The sequence below is a fragment of the Leguminivora glycinivorella genome, chromosome 13 (genome assembly GCF_023078275.1).
Source record: "Leguminivora glycinivorella isolate SPB_JAAS2020 chromosome 13, LegGlyc_1.1, whole genome shotgun sequence".
In the NCBI taxonomy this organism is placed as follows: domain Eukaryota; kingdom Metazoa; phylum Arthropoda; class Insecta; order Lepidoptera; family Tortricidae; genus Leguminivora; species Leguminivora glycinivorella.
This window is the reverse complement of record NC_062983.1, coordinates 14,390,213-14,411,721: the sequence shown is the minus strand read 5'-3', so window position 1 is coordinate 14,411,721 and position 21,509 is coordinate 14,390,213. Positions and strand designations below refer to the sequence as shown.

General features: G+C 37.3%; 1 protein-coding gene across 1 annotated transcript; it reads left to right on the top strand.

Moving 5' to 3' along the window:
• Positions 1-1,813: 1,813 nt before the first annotated feature.
• Positions 1,814-13,821, top strand: LOC125232744. Its single transcript, XM_048138509.1, has 10 exons — positions 1,814-1,960; positions 4,707-4,808; positions 4,901-5,018; positions 5,113-5,888; positions 8,635-8,736; positions 8,829-8,946; positions 9,041-9,816; positions 12,565-12,666; positions 12,759-12,876; positions 12,971-13,821. Exons 1-10 carry the CDS (start codon positions 1,814-1,816, stop codon positions 13,819-13,821), a joined length of 3,210 nt encoding a protein of 1,069 aa, XP_047994466.1.
• Positions 13,822-21,509: the final 7,688 nt, after the last annotated feature.

Genomic DNA, 21,509 nt, shown 5'->3' with positions numbered 1-21,509 from the left:
GTATTATTATTATTAGAGAGCGGATTTAGGGTGGCGATTGAAATATAAATATATGGATATGACTAGTGCAATTGTTTAAATACATGTCATGTGTTATTTAAATTACATCGCACACCGTAAACTTTGCTCAATAATTAGATTAAATTAATATTATTTTTTATGTTCAATATAAAATTATGTTCCGATACTTATTTTGTGTGTAGAGAAAATAAAAAATTATGCCGAGTCTATTAATATATAAATCGTTTCATGAAATCCGATCTCTAATAATTATTATTTTAGCAAAATACTCACTTGTCTAAATCGGCGTAATACCTATCTGAATCAAACATATAATGGGCAAGAGATCCCGTTTGACTGAAAAGTATGCACACATTACATTGTGATTATGATAACAATAATAATAATAATCCGAGCGGCTTTCACTCTTGTCTCGGCCAATGGTATCGCGTTATCGCCGCGAGCCACGCCCCTTATCTTAGGTGGTGGTGATCTGCGTTTGCGCACCCTAAGATAATAAATACTCGCGATAAAACAAAATTGTCACACAACCCTATTACCCGTGACACCGACTAGTCTATTTCGTGATCTATAAATATGGAAAATAAAGGGAAGGGAAGATCAGGACGTAAAAGGGGTAGGCCCGCTGGAAAAAATAGAGTGCCCTTGTCTAAGGTAAGCATAATTGAATATTATTTATAAGTATCAATTGTATTTTTATATGTCAATGAAACGTGTCGTTAGATGGTATACTATAATTTTATTATATGTATTTTTCAGAACGAACGCAGAGCTATAAATGCGCAGTACGAGAGGGAGCGCAGAGAAGAGATGGTCAATGCTTATGCAGACTTGGCTGATGCCGTCGGCGCCAGCCGTACCGTAAGTTTCTCAAATAGCATTCATTATAAACGTGCCTATGTTATGTTATTTTGTGCTAGAATAGTTGACTGACAAAATATTTTTTTCGCAGATTACCAAGGCGGAACTTTTGGCGACATCGATCACACGGCTGCAACGAGCTTCGGAAGTCAAGCATAGTAGTGACTTGGACTCTCTGCGGCGGTGCAATAAGAATCTGGGGGCTCAAAGTAAGTTAAGACAGAGTAATGATGTTGTTGAGTGAAATCCTTATTGTGCCTTCTTTTCTGGCCCCTTATTAATGTTGTATTGTTATTTTTGCAGTTGAGATGTTGGAACGGCGGCTTACAGAAGCCGGCGAGATTGACACCGCAGGCCGTTTGCCTCAAGAACTCACGGACACGTCGAGACCTGTCAAGAGGAAACGGGACGATAGCGAAACGAAAGTGGGTGTTCCCGTTCCGAAGCGTTCTCCTCAAGAATACGAACAACCGTTGGATCGTACGCTAAAGGGGGACAACAATGCTGAAGATCAAGCGCCCAACTGCTCAGTGAAACCAGACTTACAGCCGATAAATCCCCTGTTTCCCAGATCAGCGGCACCGATCCAACCTGTTTTGCCAATTCCGACGACGGAGGGCAGCGTCTTTGACCACCTGGAGCCTGACGCCGATTATTCGTCCTTCGCGCTGCCACCCGTGCTTGATCCTGGATGCGAGATGGGCACCGCCGGGTACATTCGCCACGTGCCACCTTATACGGAGCAGGTGTACTATCATCTTGCGCCCGGCCAGCAGTGCCCGGCCGGTCCCCTTCCATCGACGTCATCGTTCAGCAACACCAGGATAGCTTCGGCGACGTGACGAAGCATTCACTCGACCATGCCTTTTTGCCGGTGGATCCCTGGCTCCCGGTCGCGGCAACGTCGCACCAGGATTTGCCAGCTTCGAGAATGTCACCAGTGAGCAGCACCTCAGCAGACCACTCCGATGCCGACTCCGTTGACTATTCATCCTACCAGTTCGCCGGGCCGCAGATACCTACACCCGAGTATCAGCTAGATGATACGATTGAACCGTCGATAGAATACATGCTTCCCGTACAACAATACACAGGGGAAAATCTGATCGCAATGTATTTGTCCAATATGAGTCCGCCTACTTACATAGATTAATTTCGCATTGCTCACTTTTAGATTTAAGTTTATCTTAGTTGTTTTTTTTATTTGTAAATATATCTAAGTAATTCATTTTTAAATGTGCTGTGTATAGATGTAGTTAATTATTAAATGTGTACATAAATGTATATATTATAGGTAGCCGTAATATGTAGTAGTGTTATTGTAAATAATTATAAAATTAAATAAATGTTTCCATCAGACTTACTCGTTTCATTTTCATACATTCACTATGTACTCAACTAACATTAGCGTGTAAAATTTGATGTAGGTATGTGGTGAGGTTTAATGGAATGTAAAGACCACCGCCAATAGGTAATAATTATTACTGTTAAGTGTAGATATGATATAGATATCGGTATAATTATTTTTGTTTTGTAACATGGTGTCGTGGCTAGCCACGCCCTTTACCTTCCACTACGTGCTGTAATCGACACGCAACAATATCTACCTACCATAGATATATCATACGCTGCCATTATCTCATCTAAAATAAATACCACGTAAATATTTGTAGGTATTATTATTATTAGAGAGCGGATTTAGGGTGGCGTTTGAAATATAAATATATGGATATGACTAGTGCAATTGTTTAAATACATTTCATGTGTTATTTAAATTACATCGCACACCGTAAACTTTGCTCAATAATTAGATTAAATTAATATTATTTTTTAAAACAAACTGCATTTAAAGAAAAGTATTTTATTCTAAATTAAAGAGTTTGTATTAGTTACAGGAAGCGTATTATATTCATTTTTGTATAATTCTTTGAGTCGTAAGAGAAGTTTTTACTGTGCAAAAACGCAGACGAAATATTAAAGAAAAATAACTTAAATAAATAAACTATTTAAAAATATATATTGTTTAATTATTTATTATCATCATAATCCTTGCCCAATATTCACAAAACCATCCAAAAAGGGTTTTATTTTTATGTTCCGATACTTTTTTTTGTGTGTAGAGAAAATAAAAAATTATGCCGAGTCTATTAATATATAAATCGTTTCATGAAATCCGATCTCAAATAATTATTATTTTAGCAAAATACTCACTTGCCTAAATCGGCGTAATACCTATCTGAATCAAACATATAATGGGCAAGAAATCCCATTTGACTGAAAAGTATGCACACATTACATTGTGATTATGATAACAATAATAATAATCCGAGCGGCTTTCACTCTTGTCTCGGCCAATGGTATCGCGTTATCTACGGGCCGCAGATACCTACACCCGAGTATCAGCTAGATGCTACGATTGAACCGTCGATGGAATACATGCTTCCCGTACAACAATACACAGGGGAAAATCTGATCGCAATGTATTTGTCCAATATGAGTCCGCCTACTTACATAGATTAATTTCGCATTGCTCATTTTTAGATTTAAGGTTATCTTAGTTGTTTTTTTTATTTGTAAATATTTCTATGTAATTCATTTTTAAATGTGCTGTGTATAGATGTGGTTAATTATTAAATGTGTACATAAATGTATATATAGGTAGCCGTAATATGTAGTAGTGTTATTGTAAATAATTATAAAATTAAATAAATGTTTCCATCAGACTTACTCGTTTCATTTTCATACATTCACTATGTACTCAACTAACATTAGCGTGTAAAATTTAGTGTAGGTAGGTGGTGAGGTTTAATGGAATGTAAAGACCACCGCCAATAGGTAATAATTATTACTGTTAAGTGTAGATATGATATAGATATCGGACATCGGTATAATTATTTTTGTTTTGTAACATGGTGTCATGGCTAGCCACGCCCTTTACCTTCCACTACGTGCTGTAATCGACACGCAACAATATCTACCTGCCATAGATATATCATACGCTGCCATTATCTCATCTAAAATAAATACCACGTAAATATTTGTAGGTATTATTATTATTAGAGAGCGGATTTAGGGTGGCGATTGAAATATAAATATATGGATATGACTAGTGCAATTGTTTAAATACATGTCATGTGTTATTTAAATTACATCGCACACCGTAAACTTTGCTCAATAATTAGATTAAATTAATATTATTTTTTATGTTCAATATAAAATTATGTTCCGATACTTATTTTGTGTGTAGAGAAAATAAAAAATTATGCCGAGTCTATTAATATATAAATCGTTTCATGAAATCCGATCTCTAATAATTATTATTTTAGCAAAATACTCACTTGTCTAAATCGGCGTAATACCTATCTGAATCAAACATATAATGGGCAAGAGATCCCGTTTGACTGAAAAGTATGCACACATTACATTGTGATTATGATAACAATAATAATAATAATCCGAGCGGCTTTCACTCTTGTCTCGGCCAATGGTATCGCGTTATCGCCGCGAGCCACGCCCCTTATCTTAGGTGGTGGTGATCTGCGTTTGCGCACCCTAAGATAATAAATACTCGCGATAAAACAAAATTGTCACACAACCCTATTACCCGTGACACCGACTAGTCTATTTCGTGATCTATAAATATGGAAAATAAAGGGAAGGGAAGATCAGGACGTAAAAGGGGTAGGCCCGCTGGAAAAAATAGAGTGCCCTTGTCTAAGGTAAGCATAATTGAATATTATTTATAAGTATCAATTGTATTTTTATATGTCAATGAAACGTGTCGTTAGATGGTATACTATAATTTTATTATATGTATTTTTCAGAACGAACGCAGAGCTATAAATGCGCAGTACGAGAGGGAGCGCAGAGAAGAGATGGTCAATGCTTATGCAGACTTGGCTGATGCCGTCGGCGCCAGCCGTACCGTAAGTTTCTCAAATAGCATTCATTATAAACGTGCCTATGTTATGTTATTTTGTGCTAGAATAGTTGACTGACAAAATATTTTTTTTCGCAGATTACCAAGGCGGAACTTTTGGCGACATCGATCACACGGCTGCAACGAGCTTCGGAAGTCAAGCATAGTAGTGACTTGGACTCTCTGCGGCGGTGCAATAAGAATCTGGGGGCTCAAAGTAAGTTAAGACAGAGTAATGATGTTGTTGAGTGAAATCCTTATTGTGCCTTCTTTTCTGGCCCCTTATTAATGTTGTATTGTTATTTTTGCAGTTGAGATGTTGGAACGGCGGCTTACAGAAGCCGGCGAGATTGACACCGCAGGCCGTTTGCCTCAAGAACTCACGGACACGTCGAGACCTGTCAAGAGGAAACGGGACGATAGCGAAACGAAAGTGGGTGTTCCCGTTCCGAAGCGTTCTCCTCAAGAATACGAACAACCGTTGGATCGTACGCTAAAGGGGGACAACAATGCTGAAGATCAAGCGCCCAACTGCTCAGTGAAACCAGACTTACAGCCGATAAATCCCCTGTTTCCCAGATCAGCGGCGCCGATCCAACCTGTTTTGCCAATTCCGACGACGGAGGGCAGCGTCTTTGACCACCTGGAGCCTGACGCCGATTATTCGTCCTTCGCGCTGCCACCCGTGCTTGATCCTGGATGCGAGATGGGCACCGCCGGGTACATTCGCCACGTGCCACCTTATACGGAGCAGGTGTACTATCATCTTGCGCCCGGCCAGCAGTGCCCGGCCGGTCCCCTTCCATCGACGTCATCGTTCAAGCAACACCAGGATAGCTTCGGCGACGTGACGAAGCATTCACTCGACCATGCCTTTTTGCCGGTGGATCCCTGGCTCCCGGTCGCGGCAACGTCGCACCAGGATTTGCCAGCTTCGAGAATGTCACCAGTGAGCAGCACCTCAGCAGACCACTCCGATGCCGACTCCGTTGACTATTCATCCTACCAGTTCGCCGGGCCGCAGATACCTACACCCGAGTATCAGCTAGATGATACGATTGAACCGTCGATAGAATACATGCTTCCCGTACAACAATACACAGGGGAAAATCTGATCGCAATGTATTTGTCCAATATGAGTCCGCCTACTTACATAGATTAATTTCGCATTGCTCACTTTTAGATTTAAGTTTATCTTAGTTGTTTTTTTTATTTGTAAATATATCTAAGTAATTCATTTTTAAATGTGCTGTGTATAGATGTAGTTAATTATTAAATGTGTACATAAATGTATATATTATAGGTAGCCGTAATATGTAGTAGTGTTATTGTAAATAATTATAAAATTAAATAAATGTTTCCATCAGACTTACTCGTTTCATTTTCATACATTCACTATGTACTCAACTAACATTAGCGTGTAAAATTTGATGTAGGTATGTGGTGAGGTTTAATGGAATGTAAAGACCACCGCCAATAGGTAATAATTATTACTGTTAAGTGTAGATATGATATAGATATCGGTATAATTATTTTTGTTTTGTAACATGGTGTCGTGGCTAGCCACGCCCTTTACCTTCCACTACGTGCTGTAATCGACACGCAACAATATCTACCTACCATAGATATATCATACGCTGCCATTATCTCATCTAAAATAAATACCACGTAAATATTTGTAGGTATTATTATTATTAGAGAGCGGATTTAGGGTGGCGTTTGAAATATAAATATATGGATATGACTAGTGCAATTGTTTAAATACATTTCATGTGTTATTTAAATTACATCGCACACCGTAAACTTTGCTCAATAATTAGATTAAATTAATATTATTTTTTAAAACAAACTGCATTTAAAGAAAAGTATTTTATTCTAAATTAAAGAGTTTGTATTAGTTACAGGAAGCGTATTATATTCATTTTTGTATAATTCTTTGAGTCGTAAGAGAAGTTTTTACTGTGCAAAAACGCAGACGAAATATTAAAGAAAAATAACTTAAATAAATAAACTATTTAAAAATATATATTGTTTAATTATTTATTATCATCATAATCCTTGCCCAATATTCACAAAACCATCCAAAAAGGGTTTTATTTTTATGTTCCGATACTTTTTTTTGTGTGTAGAGAAAATAAAAAATTATGCCGAGTCTATTAATATATAAATCGTTTCATGAAATCCGATCTCAAATAATTATTATTTTAGCAAAATACTCACTTGCCTAAATCGGCGTAATACCTATCTGAATCAAACATATAATGGGCAAGAAATCCCATTTGACTGAAAAGTATGCACACATTACATTGTGATTATGATAACAATAATAATAATCCGAGCGGCTTTCACTCTTGTCTCGGCCAATGGTATCGCGTTATCTACGGGCCGCAGATACCTACACCCGAGTATCAGCTAGATGCTACGATTGAACCGTCGATGGAATACATGCTTCCCGTACAACAATACACAGGGGAAAATCTGATCGCAATGTATTTGTCCAATATGAGTCCGCCTACTTACATAGATTAATTTCGCATTGCTCATTTTTAGATTTAAGGTTATCTTAGTTGTTTTTTTTATTTGTAAATATTTCTATGTAATTCATTTTTAAATGTGCTGTGTATAGATGTGGTTAATTATTAAATGTGTACATAAATGTATATATAGGTAGCCGTAATATGTAGTAGTGTTATTGTAAATAATTATAAAATTAAATAAATGTTTCCATCAGACTTACTCGTTTCATTTTCATACATTCACTATGTACTCAACTAACATTAGCGTGTAAAATTTAGTGTAGGTAGGTGGTGAGGTTTAATGGAATGTAAAGACCACCGCCAATAGGTAATAATTATTACTGTTAAGTGTAGATATGATATAGATATCGGACATCGGTATAATTATTTTTGTTTTGTAACATGGTGTCATGGCTAGCCACGCCCTTTACCTTCCACTACGTGCTGTAATCGACACGCAACAATATCTACCTGCCATAGATATATCATACGCTGCCATTATCTCATCTAAAATAAATACCACGTAAATATTTGTAGGTATTATTATTATTAGAGAGCGGATTTAGGGTGGCGATTGAAATATAAATATATGGATATGACTAGTGCAATTGTTTAAATACATGTCATGTGTTATTTAAATTACATCGCACACCGTAAACTTTGCTCAATAATTAGATTAAATTAATATTATTTTTTATGTTCAATATAAAATTATGTTCCGATACTTATTTTGTGTGTAGAGAAAATAAAAAATTATGCCGAGTCTATTAATATATAAATCGTTTCATGAAATCCGATCTCTAATAATTATTATTTTAGCAAAATACTCACTTGTCTAAATCGGCGTAATACCTATCTGAATCAAACATATAATGGGCAAGAGATCCCGTTTGACTGAAAAGTATGCACACATTACATTGTGATTATGATAACAATAATAATAATAATCCGAGCGGCTTTCACTCTTGTCTCGGCCAATGGTATCGCGTTATCGCCGCGAGCCACGCCCCTTATCTTAGGTGGTGGTGATCTGCGTTTGCGCACCCTAAGATAATAAATACTCGCGATAAAACAAAATTGTCACACAACCCTATTACCCGTGACACCGACTAGTCTATTTCGTGATCTATAAATATGGAAAATAAAGGGAAGGGAAGATCAGGACGTAAAAGGGGTAGGCCCGCTGGAAAAAATAGAGTGCCCTTGTCTAAGGTAAGCATAATTGAATATTATTTATAAGTATCAATTGTATTTTTATATGTCAATGAAACGTGTCGTTAGATGGTATACTATAATTTTATTATATGTATTTTTCAGAACGAACGCAGAGCTATAAATGCGCAGTACGAGAGGGAGCGCAGAGAAGAGATGGTCAATGCTTATGCAGACTTGGCTGATGCCGTCGGCGCCAGCCGTACCGTAAGTTTCTCAAATAGCATTCATTATAAACGTGCCTATGTTATGTTATTTTGTGCTAGAATAGTTGACTGACAAAATATTTTTTTTCGCAGATTACCAAGGCGGAACTTTTGGCGACATCGATCACACGGCTGCAACGAGCTTCGGAAGTCAAGCATAGTAGTGACTTGGACTCTCTGCGGCGGTGCAATAAGAATCTGGGGGCTCAAAGTAAGTTAAGACAGAGTAATGATGTTGTTGAGTGAAATCCTTATTGTGCCTTCTTTTCTGGCCCCTTATTAATGTTGTATTGTTATTTTTGCAGTTGAGATGTTGGAACGGCGGCTTACAGAAGCCGGCGAGATTGACACCGCAGGCCGTTTGCCTCAAGAACTCACGGACACGTCGAGACCTGTCAAGAGGAAACGGGACGATAGCGAAACGAAAGTGGGTGTTCCCGTTCCGAAGCGTTCTCCTCAAGAATACGAACAACCGTTGGATCGTACGCTAAAGGGGGACAACAATGCTGAAGATCAAGCGCCCAACTGCTCAGTGAAACCAGACTTACAGCCGATAAATCCCCTGTTTCCCAGATCAGCGGCGCCGATCCAACCTGTTTTGCCAATTCCGACGACGGAGGGCAGCGTCTTTGACCACCTGGAGCCTGACGCCGATTATTCGTCCTTCGCGCTGCCACCCGTGCTTGATCCTGGATGCGAGATGGGCACCGCCGGGTACATTCGCCACGTGCCACCTTATACGGAGCAGGTGTACTATCATCTTGCGCCCGGCCAGCAGTGCCCGGCCGGTCCCCTTCCATCGACGTCATCGTTCAAGCAACACCAGGATAGCTTCGGCGACGTGACGAAGCATTCACTCGACCATGCCTTTTTGCCGGTGGATCCCTGGCTCCCGGTCGCGGCAACGTCGCACCAGGATTTGCCAGCTTCGAGAATGTCACCAGTGAGCAGCACCTCAGCAGACCACTCCGATGCCGACTCCGTTGACTATTCATCCTACCAGTTCGCCGGGCCGCAGATACCTACACCCGAGTATCAGCTAGATGATACGATTGAACCGTCGATAGAATACATGCTTCCCGTACAACAATACACAGGGGAAAATCTGATCGCAATGTATTTGTCCAATATGAGTCCGCCTACTTACATAGATTAATTTCGCATTGCTCACTTTTAGATTTAAGTTTATCTTAGTTGTTTTTTTTATTTGTAAATATATCTAAGTAATTCATTTTTAAATGTGCTGTGTATAGATGTAGTTAATTATTAAATGTGTACATAAATGTATATATTATAGGTAGCCGTAATATGTAGTAGTGTTATTGTAAATAATTATAAAATTAAATAAATGTTTCCATCAGACTTACTCGTTTCATTTTCATACATTCACTATGTACTCAACTAACATTAGCGTGTAAAATTTGATGTAGGTATGTGGTGAGGTTTAATGGAATGTAAAGACCACCGCCAATAGGTAATAATTATTACTGTTAAGTGTAGATATGATATAGATATCGGTATAATTATTTTTGTTTTGTAACATGGTGTCGTGGCTAGCCACGCCCTTTACCTTCCACTACGTGCTGTAATCGACACGCAACAATATCTACCTACCATAGATATATCATACGCTGCCATTATCTCATCTAAAATAAATACCACGTAAATATTTGTAGGTATTATTATTATTAGAGAGCGGATTTAGGGTGGCGTTTGAAATATAAATATATGGATATGACTAGTGCAATTGTTTAAATACATTTCATGTGTTATTTAAATTACATCGCACACCGTAAACTTTGCTCAATAATTAGATTAAATTAATATTATTTTTTAAAACAAACTGCATTTAAAGAAAAGTATTTTATTCTAAATTAAAGAGTTTGTATTAGTTACAGGAAGCGTATTATATTCATTTTTGTATAATTCTTTGAGTCGTAAGAGAAGTTTTTACTGTGCAAAAACGCAGACGAAATATTAAAGAGAAATAACTTAAATAAATAAACTATTTAAAAATATATATTGTTTAATTATTTATTATCATCATAATCCTTGCCCAATATTCACAAAACCATCCAAAAAGGGTTTTATTTTTATGTTCCGATACTTTTTTTTGTGTGTAGAGAAAATAAAAAATTATGCCGAGTCTATTAATATATAAATCGTTTCATGAAATCCGATCTCTAATAATTATTATTTTAGCAAAATACTCACTTGCCTAAATCGGCGTAATACCTATCTGAATCAAACATATAATGGGCAAGAAATCCCATTTGACTGAAAAGTATGCACACATTACATTGTGATTATGATAACAATAATAATAATCCGAGCGGCTTTCACTCTTGTCTCGGCCAATGGTATCGCGTTATCTACGGGCCGCAGATACCTACACCCGAGTATCAGCTAGATGCTACGATTGAACCGTCGATGGAATACATGCTTCCCGTACAACAATACACAGGGGAAAATCTGATCGCAATGTATTTGTCCAATATGAGTCCGCCTACTTACATAGATTAATTTCGCATTGCTCATTTTTAGATTTAAGGTTATCTTAGTTGTTTTTTTTATTTGTAAATATTTCTATGTAATTCATTTTTAAATGTGCTGTGTATAGATGTGGTTAATTATTAAATGTGTACATAAATGTATATATAGGTAGCCGTAATATGTAGTAGTGTTATTGTAAATAATTATAAAATTAAATAAATGTTTCCATCAGACTTACTCGTTTCATTTTCATACATTCACTATGTACTCAACTAACATTAGCGTTTAAAATTTAGTGTAGGTAGGTGGTGAGGTTTAATGGAATGTAAAGACCACCGCCAATAGGTAATAATTATTACTGTTAAGTGTAGATATGATATAGATATCGGACATCGGTATAATTATTTTTGTTTTGTAACATGGTGTCATGGCTAGCCACGCCCTTTACCTTCCACTACGTGCTGTAATCGACACGCAACAATATCTACCTGCCATAGATATATCATACGCTGCCATTATCTCATCTAAAATAAATACCACGTAAATATTTGTAGGTATTATTATTATTAGAGAGCGGATTTAGGGTGGCGATTGAAATATAAATATATGGATATGACTAGTGCAATTGTTTAAATACATGTCATGTGTTATTTAAATTACATCGCACACCGTAAACTTTGCTCAATAATTAGATTAAATTAATATTATTTTTTATGTTCAATATAAAATTATGTTCCGATACTTATTTTGTGTGTAGAGAAAATAAAAAATTATGCCGAGTCTATTAATATATAAATCGTTTCATGAAATCCGATCTATAATAATTATTATTTTAGCAAAATACTCACTTGTCTAAATCGGCGTAATACCTATCTGAATCAAACATATAATGGGCAAGAGATCCCGTTTGACTGAAAAGTATGCACACATTACATTGTGATTATGATAACAATAATAATAATAATCCGAGCGGCTTTCACTCTTGTCTCGGCCAATGGTATCGCGTTATCGCCGCGAGCCACGCCCCTTATCTTAGGTGGTGGTGATCTGCGTTTGCGCACCCTAAGATAATAAATACTCGCGATAAAACAAAATTGTCACACAACCCTATTACCCGTGACACCGACTAGTCTATTTCGTGATCTATAAAAATATGGAAAATAAAGGGAAGGGAAGATCAGGACGTAAAAGGGGTAGGCCCGCTGGAAAAAATAGAGTGCCCTTGTCTAAGGTAAGCATAATTGAATATTATTTATAAGTATCAATTGTATTTTTATATGTCAATGAAACGTGTCGTTAGATGGTATACTATAATTTTATTATATGTATTTTTCAGAACGAACGCAGAGCTATAAATGCGCAGTACGAGAGGGAGCGCAGAGAAGAGATGGTCAATGCTTATGCAGACTTGGCTGATGCCGTCGGCGCCAGCCGTACCGTAAGTTTCTCAAATAGCATTCATTATAAACGTGCCTATGTTATGTTATTTTGTGCTAGAATAGTTGACTGACAAAATATTTTTTTTCGCAGATTACCAAGGCGGAACTTTTGGCGACATCGATCACACGGCTGCAACGAGCTTCGGAAGTCAAGCATAGTAGTGACTTGGACTCTCTGCGGCGGTGCAATAAGAATCTGGGGGCTCAAAGTAAGTTAAGACAGAGTAATGATGTTGTTGAGTGAAATCCTTATTGTGCCTTCTTTTCTGGCCCCTTATTAATGTTGTATTGTTATTTTTGCAGTTGAGATGTTGGAACGGCGGCTTACAGAAGCCGGCGAGATTGACACCGCAGGCCGTTTGCCTCAAGAACTCACGGACACGTCGAGACCTGTCAAGAGGAAACGGGACGATAGCGAAACGAAAGTGGGTGTTCCCGTTCCGAAGCGTTCTCCTCAAGAATACGAACAACCGTTGGATCGTACGCTAAAGGGGGACAACAATGCTGAAGATCAAGCGCCCAACTGCTCAGTGAAACCAGACTTACAGCCGATAAATCCCCTGTTTCCCAGATCAGCGGCGCCGATCCAACCTGTTTTGCCAATTCCGACGACGGAGGGCAGCGTCTTTGACCACCTGGAGCCTGACGCCGATTATTCGTCCTTCGCGCTGCCACCCGTGCTTGATCCTGGATGCGAGATGGGCACCGCCGGGTACATTCGCCACGTGCCACCTTATACGGAGCAGGTGTACTATCATCTTGCGCCCGGCCAGCAGTGCCCGGCCGGTCCCCTTCCATCGACGTCATCGTTCAAGCAACACCAGGATAGCTTCGGCGACGTGACGAAGCATTCACTCGACCATGCCTTTTTGCCGGTGGATCCCTGGCTCCCGGTCGCGGCAACGTCGCACCAGGATTTGCCAGCTTCGAGAATGTCACCAGTGAGCAGCACCTCAGCAGACCACTCCGATGCCGACTCCGTTGACTATTCATCCTACCAGTTCGCCGGGCCGCAGATACCTACACCCGAGTATCAGCTAGATGATACGATTGAACCGTCGATAGAATACATGCTTCCCGTACAACAATACACAGGGGAAAATCTGATCGCAATGTATTTGTCCAATATGAGTCCGCCTACTTACATAGATTAATTTCGCATTGCTCACTTTTAGATTTAAGTTTATCTTAGTTGTTTTTTTTATTTGTAAATATATCTAAGTAATTCATTTTTAAATGTGCTGTGTATAGATGTAGTTAATTATTAAATGTGTACATAAATGTATATATTATAGGTAGCCGTAATATGTAGTAGTGTTATTGTAAATAATTATAAAATTAAATAAATGTTTCCATCAGACTTACTCGTTTCATTTTCATACATTCACTATGTACTCAACTAACATTAGCGTGTAAAATTTGATGTAGGTATGTGGTGAGGTTTAATGGAATGTAAAGACCACCGCCAATAGGTAATAATTATTACTGTTAAGTGTAGATATGATATAGATATCGGTATAATTATTTTTGTTTTGTAACATGGTGTCGTGGCTAGCCACGCCCTTTACCTTCCACTACGTGCTGTAATCGACACGCAACAATATCTACCTACCATAGATATATCATACGCTGCCATTATCTCATCTAAAATAAATACCACGTAAATATTTGTAGGTATTATTATTATTAGAGAGCGGATTTAGGGTGGCGTTTGAAATATAAATATATGGATATGACTAGTGCAATTGTTTAAATACATTTCATGTGTTATTTAAATTACATCGCACACCGTAAACTTTGCTCAATAATTAGATTAAATTAATATTATTTTTTAAAACAAACTGCATTTAAAGAAAAGTATTTTATTCTAAATTAAAGAGTTTGTATTAGTTACAGGAAGCGTATTAAATTCATTTTTGTATAATTCTTTGAGTCGTAAGAGAAGTTTTTACTGTGCAAAAACGCAGACGAAATATTAAAGAAAAATAACTTAAATAAATAAACTATTTAAAAATATATATTGTTTAATTATTTATTATCATCATAATCCTTGCCCAATATTCACAAAACCATCCAAAAAGGGTTTTATTTTTATGTTCCGATACTTTTTTTTGTGTGTAGAGAAAATAAAAAATTATGCCGAGTTTATTAATATATAAATCGTTTCATGAAATCCGATCTCAAATAATTATTATTTTAGCAAAATACTCACTTGCCTAAATCGGCGTAATACCTATCTGAATCAAACATATAATGGGCAAGAGATCCCATTTGACTGAAAAGTATGCACACATTACATTGTGATTATGATAACAATAATAATAATCCGAGCGGCTTTCACTCTTTAATTTTTAATTTTATTTATTTAGGATTACCAACAGATAATACATCTTACATGCTCTTAAATCTAGTTACAAAAGTCTAAACTGATGCTTATCCAATTATAGGTAACCACAACTTACAGTACTCTTGTCTCGGCCAATGGTATCGCGTTATCTACGGGTCGCAGATACCTACACCCGAGTATCAGCTAGATGCTACGATTGAACCGTCGATGGAATACATGCTTCCCGTACAACAATACACAGGGGAAAATCTGATCGCAATGTATTTGTCCAATATGAGTCCGCCTACTTTTTTTTTTCTCTTTATTTAGAAACAAACAGTCATATACAAGAAATAACAGAAAATAAGCAACAAAAAACCAGACCTATAGTTTCCTTAATTGCACATAAGAATTACGAAGCTAATACTTTACATATACAAAAGAAATTGTTTTGTATAGATAACAGTGTTTGTTTTTTATTAAGTATTGTTATTATTTTGTACTCAATCAAATGCATTAAGTAGTTTTGTCCAACAGAGTATCAATACTATATTGACATGTAAAGAAAAACAAAACGGAAAAAGAAAAATTAAAGATGTAAAAATGTGGGCGCCTATACAACATTAAGAAAAGCATGCTTTGAACCATTCAAATAATATATATAGGTGTATGATATATTTGTAATTTTGTATATTAATTATTATCTAAATGCTTGCTTAAGTGAAATTGTTGTACAGTTAAATTAAATATATTCATGCTCTTTAGCCTATCGTTAGTGTTAAACAGTTTACATGCACGCTTAATAAACTCATTACGAGCATAACAAGTCCGACTGCGGGGAATTGAGAAAAGTTCTTTTTTGCGACATTGGCGCTCTCGTCTGCGCGGAACCCTGAAATTTATTTTGTGAAGCAAGGTAGGGGCATCTAGCATTGAATGAACGATTTTGTAAAGCAAAACCGAATCCACTGCATCACGACGGTCACTTAGCTTTTGCATTTTGAAATGTGTACATACATCCGTATAATTAGTATAATCGTGCCCAGTCCGAAATGCAAGTGACCTAATAAATTTCTTTTGAACCCTTTTGAGTCTATTAATATGAATGGCGTGAGATGGTTTCCAGACAGAACATGCAAACTCTAAGTGACTTCGGACGAAACTGATGTACAAAATTTTATAGGTTAATGGATTTTTAAAAGGTTTTCCCACACGCAAAATGAAACCCAGCTGTTTGTACGACTTATTTAAGATATTATCAAGATGTGGAACAAATGTAAGGTTACTGTCCATTAGAATACCAAGATCACGAATTTCCGTAACTCTTTTTAATGTTTTACTTAAAAGATTATAGTTAAATTCAATTTTCTTTTTCTTTTTTGTGAAAGTTATAACGTTACATTTGTCCAAATTTAAAAACAAGTGATTAGCTCTACAATAAGTGACAAGGTTATCCAGATCGTCCTGCAGTTTGACACAGTCATCTTCGTTTTTGATGACCCTAAAGATTTTGGTGTCATCTGCATATAGTAGCAAGTTAGAATGCTTGATGCAACTGGGGATATCGTTCACGTATAGGGAAAACAGTAAAGGACCTAAGTGGGAACCTTGAGGCACGCCAGAGCTAATAGACTTCCACTCTGACTGAAAACCCAGTAAAACTACGGACTGGACTCGATTTTCGATATAGGATTTGATCCAACGAAACAGATCGCCATGAATGCCGAGTCGCCAAAGCTTAGTTAATAAGGTATAGTGAGAAATTTTGTCGAAAGCTTTAGCAAAATCGGCATAGATAGCATCAACACTAAAACCGTCATCCATTGCGCTGAAAATAACGTCTGTGAATGTTAACAGATTGCTATCGACTGATCGGCCCTTGAAAAAGCCATGCTGATTTGGTATAATGTGCCGACGTACAGCACTAAAAAGTTGATCGGTTACTATTTTTTCTAATAGCTTGGCACATATACATAATTTGGAAATCGGACGGTATTTTTCAATATCGCGGCTGACTGTACCCTTGGGAATAGGTGTCACCCAAGCCTGCTTCCATATTTTAGGGACATACCCGGTTTTGAGGGATTTGGTAAATAGTATGGTGATAGGTTCTGTAAGAGAGGAAATGCAATTTTTAATTAAGAGGGGGTGTAATTCATCAGGACCGGCTCCTTTATGAATATTAACTGACCTTAAATACTTTTCTACAATCTGTGAGTTGATTTCTATGGAATTTAAATCAATCAAAGGATCAGGGCCTATTCGTTTCTAAAAATATCTTCATAATCGATATTACTTGGGGGCTCAAAAACCGAATGAAAATGAGTATTAAAAAGATTACAGATTTGTTCTCCATCCGAACTTGTGATTCCTTTGTAAGTCATTGTTTGAGGAAGTTTATTTTTAGAAAAAATTGATTTAACGTAAGTCCAGAAAAAAATGGGGTGGGTTTTTATTTTATGTTCTGAATAGGAAATGTAGCTATTGTAACATTTAGATTCTAATTTGTTGGCTCGTTTACGTAAGATACTAAAACTTTGATAATCTAAAGGATTGCCGTATAACTTCCAAAGCTTATGGTATTTACGCTTCTCTTTTAACATTTTTTGTAGTGGTTTGGTGTACCAGACAGGGACAGAAGACGAAGATTGTCGGACATGACGAAGCGGGGCATACTTTTTCATTAGATTATGTATTAAGTTATTAAATTTAAATATGCAGTCATCTAAATCCAAGTTATTGAAAAAATCAGTCCAGTTAATAGCTGCGAGAGCCATGTTAATTTTATCAAAGTTAGCTAAATGAATATTATACGTAAAACGCGCTGCAGGCGCAAGATAAGATACAAGGTCAAGTTTTAAATCGATGCAAAGTGATTTATGATGTGGGTCTTCACGTAAAAGCGGAGAATTGCAAACGGTCACATAACAATTATCGTTATAAAATATTAAATCTAAAATGCGCCCATTTGCATTAATAATAGAATTATATTGCTTAGTTCCGCTGTATGACAGGAATTCTTGAATCAAACGTGTACCAAAAGTATTACATGTTGCCAAATGCATATCGGAAGTTGGACTACGATTCCAGACAGCCTCCGGTATGTTAAAATCCCCCGTAATTAAAAACAAGTTCTCCGGTCTGTCAATGATAAGTTGGCCAGCAAGGTCAGTAAAATCAGTCAGCGCGTCACGATGATTAGGACCGTTAGGTATATAAACACAACAAATGTTTAAAAAGCGACAACGGTCATTGCGCGAAGTCAACGGGATTGTGTTATCCGTACTATTTTTATTAGATAACAGAGGCAGGGAAACCCATAATACAATCACAAAAGGCTCTCGACGGGACGGGCCAGTCGCGGGGGAGGGGGCGGAGCTCCCCGCGCAGCGCCACGGCCACTCCGCCGCCGCGCGATGCACCGCTGTCCTCGGCTGGCCGATCACAACGATAAACATTATAGTTAGGCGTCATCCATATATTACGTCACAGTGTAAGGGGGGGGGGGAGGGGTCATACTAAATGTGACAATCCCTGTTAAAGGGATACAAAAAAGCGTGACATAGGGGGGGGGGGAGGGGTCCAAAAACCTGAAATTTGGTGTGACGTAATATGTGGATGATCCCTTACTATTAAAATATTCCCGATCTAAGAAATCTGACGTTAGCCAAGTCTCAGTTAAGCAAATGAAATCATAATTAGACTGAGTTACTTGCGAAAGGAATTCATGTGATTTTGTGCGTAGGCCCCTAACATTTTGATAATAACCACTAAGAATACTGATATTCACTATATACTTAGATCAGTCCTTTCAGTCAATGAATGCTCAAAAGGGGGGTCTAGGTGGAATGGCCGAAAGCAGAAAGTTTCACTACGGGATGTTGTTAGGGGTAGTCAGGAGACATACATACTAAAAGTCCTCGGACTTTGGACGTGAGCTCGAAGAGGGGGGGATGAAAAAAGGTCCCTTTTTTTGGTTTCTTGCTCATATTTCAAAAACTATGCGTCATACGAAATTTTGGTTTACCACACCTTGAAAGCTTATAAAATTCTCTATAACTTTGATCTACAAACTTTTTTTCTATTCTCAACCATTATCTAGGTATGAGCACCTAAAAACTGTTAATTTTTTAAAAATCGTTTCCCCCCACTTTTTGCTTCATACATTGCTCCATATCTTGCAAAATATTTATCTTAGACAAAAGTTTTCTTAAAAAATCTTGTAGATCATTCAAATACCTTTCATAATATGTGTACATATGCTCCTGGGTTATGTACCGTTGAATAATTATACGACTTTAAAACGAAATGAAACAACAAATGTATGTGATAAACGTGTAAAATATGTATTTCATGAACATGGTTGTATTACGATGCTGTATAAATGCATTCACACAACAGGTAACAATACAATTAGCTGTATATAAAGGCCTTCTCACACCCACATCTACCACTACTACAATCTGTGGTGCACCGGCAAAATATTGACTTCAGTATTTCTTCCGGAGCAGCTGGTACTTTGGTTTGCACAGGAATCAGTAAGTTGCTTTCGTTCCGTGCCATCCCCATTCATCATCCTCCTTGCGTTATCCCGGCATTTGCCACGGCTCATGGGAGCCTGGGGTCCACTTTGACAACTAATCCCAAGATTTGGCGTAGGCACTAGTTTTACGAAAGCGACTGCCTTCTTACTTTCCAACCCGAAGGGTAACTAGGACTTATTGGAATTAGTCCGGTTTCCTCACGATGTTTTCCTTCACCGAAAAGCGACTGGCAAATATCAAATGACATTTCGCACATAAGTTCAGAAAAAAGTCATTAGTATATTAGCGAGGGAGGTAAAAAAAGTGTGGAATACTAATACAACTAACTTAGTTTCAGAGGTAAAAACTGCAAATAACAGCTTAAGTTACAATTATGTCCTAACTCTTAAAAGTTTTCTACTACTATTCTACTTTAAATCAAATTTTAACGTAAAAAAAAGGTTTTTACTTGACGAATACTGGACCAAGTGCGCTAAAATACTCGTACTCTTAGATCTAGAAATCAAGTACTCTTAGATCATAAACTGTTATAAATTTGAAATTCTCATGAATGCAGAAATAACCTCATTGATTTCGTTAAAACAAATCCGAATTTTTATGTTATTACGTGAACAAATATGTTAGTTATGTTACTTTGTACTAGGGCTTCCAATACCGGGATCCCGGTATCTCGGGATCCCGGGATCCCGCCTTTTTTTGGGCCCATTTCAATACCGGTATTTAATTTAGCAATACCGGGATCCCGGTATTTTTAAAAACTAACAAATTATGCCAAAATAACGTAAATTACTCATCAAAAACGTAAAATTTCTGCATCATGATGGTCACTACACGCGTAAATCTTGCTTGTTGCTCTCTTTTCTCGATTTGACACATTCTCTGTTTGGTGTTTTTGCAAGATTTGTATGAAAATGATAGTTTTTTCGATGATTACCCAGATAAAGAATTAAAGTTACGCGTCAAAAGCATTCATTGAGGAGGGTCTGCCGCGAACAGTTTTTGACACATTTGTCGCACTTGTGACTTCGCACGTAAGTGTGACAGAAAAGCAACACGTCAAACGTAGTTGTAATAGGCCATAGATCCTCTGTAAACAAATCGCCTTGATGCATCTATATTGGTTAATGCAAACGAACTAACGTATACCGTAGCTACTCTATTTTCACTGTTGTACGTGTGCGTTAGTGTGTTGAACTCTAGCTGAAAACTTTGCCGTAACATTCCCGATAGTAACGAAATAGGGAACTCACTACTCAACTATCAAAATGAGGAAAATTACTTTTCTTATACGTAAATGAAGTGTTCCTATTCCGCGAAGTAATCTTTTTGATTTTGATTATCATGGATTTCCGCAAAGTAATGTGTGATTCCATAGATTATTTCTTAATGTGATTTTTAATAATCTATGTCGGACAATTTAGCTTTTTTTATAAATGGGCTTACTCTTGGCCACAGACTAGCCAAAGCAGAGTCAAAGACGTGGCCTACGATGGAGTGAGCTCGCCCAGAAGATGCCTGTTCACTCTTGATTTGAAGGAAGGGTTATATGAGCTCGGAAATTTAGCCGCCGGCAAGGAATTCCACTCCTTGGCAGTGCGCATAAGAAAAGAAGAAGCAAAGCGCTTCGTGCGGATTCTTGGCTAATTATTCAATGATTTGGTGGATTTATTTTATTAGTGCTTTAGCGCCTCTAGCGCCACGAAAAACAAAAATACCACTAAATTGTACCATAGATATTGATTACAATGTGTTTAAAAAAAATCATCTCATGTTCTAATTTCAAAAGTCAATGATGAAACTATAGAGTGTGTGTAATCGAGAAATGCTCTTAATGCTTGTTATTAATAAAGTGATACTGATATTATAGTTAAATCTACAGTACAATTATACCATTAACACCGACTATAAAATGTAACACTGCATGAATGAGACACAGCTTCCTAGTATCATAGCCATATTAAAGAAGAGGCGA

What these genes read in the sequence shown, in the direction of transcription:
- LOC125232744 (XM_048138509.1), top strand. Translation starts at nt 1,814, where the DNA reads ATGTCACCAGTGAGCAGCACCTCAGCAGACCACTCCGATGCCGACTCC. An exon ending in CCGTCGGCGCCAGCCGTACC is followed by an intron (nt 4,809 to 4,900) that starts GTAAGTTTCTCA and finishes TTTTTTTCGCAG; the next exon opens with ATTACCAAGGCGGAACTTTT. An exon ending in CGATAGAATACATGCTTCCC is followed by an intron (nt 9,817 to 12,564) that starts GTACAACAATAC and finishes TGTATTTTTCAG; the next exon opens with AACGAACGCAGAGCTATAAA.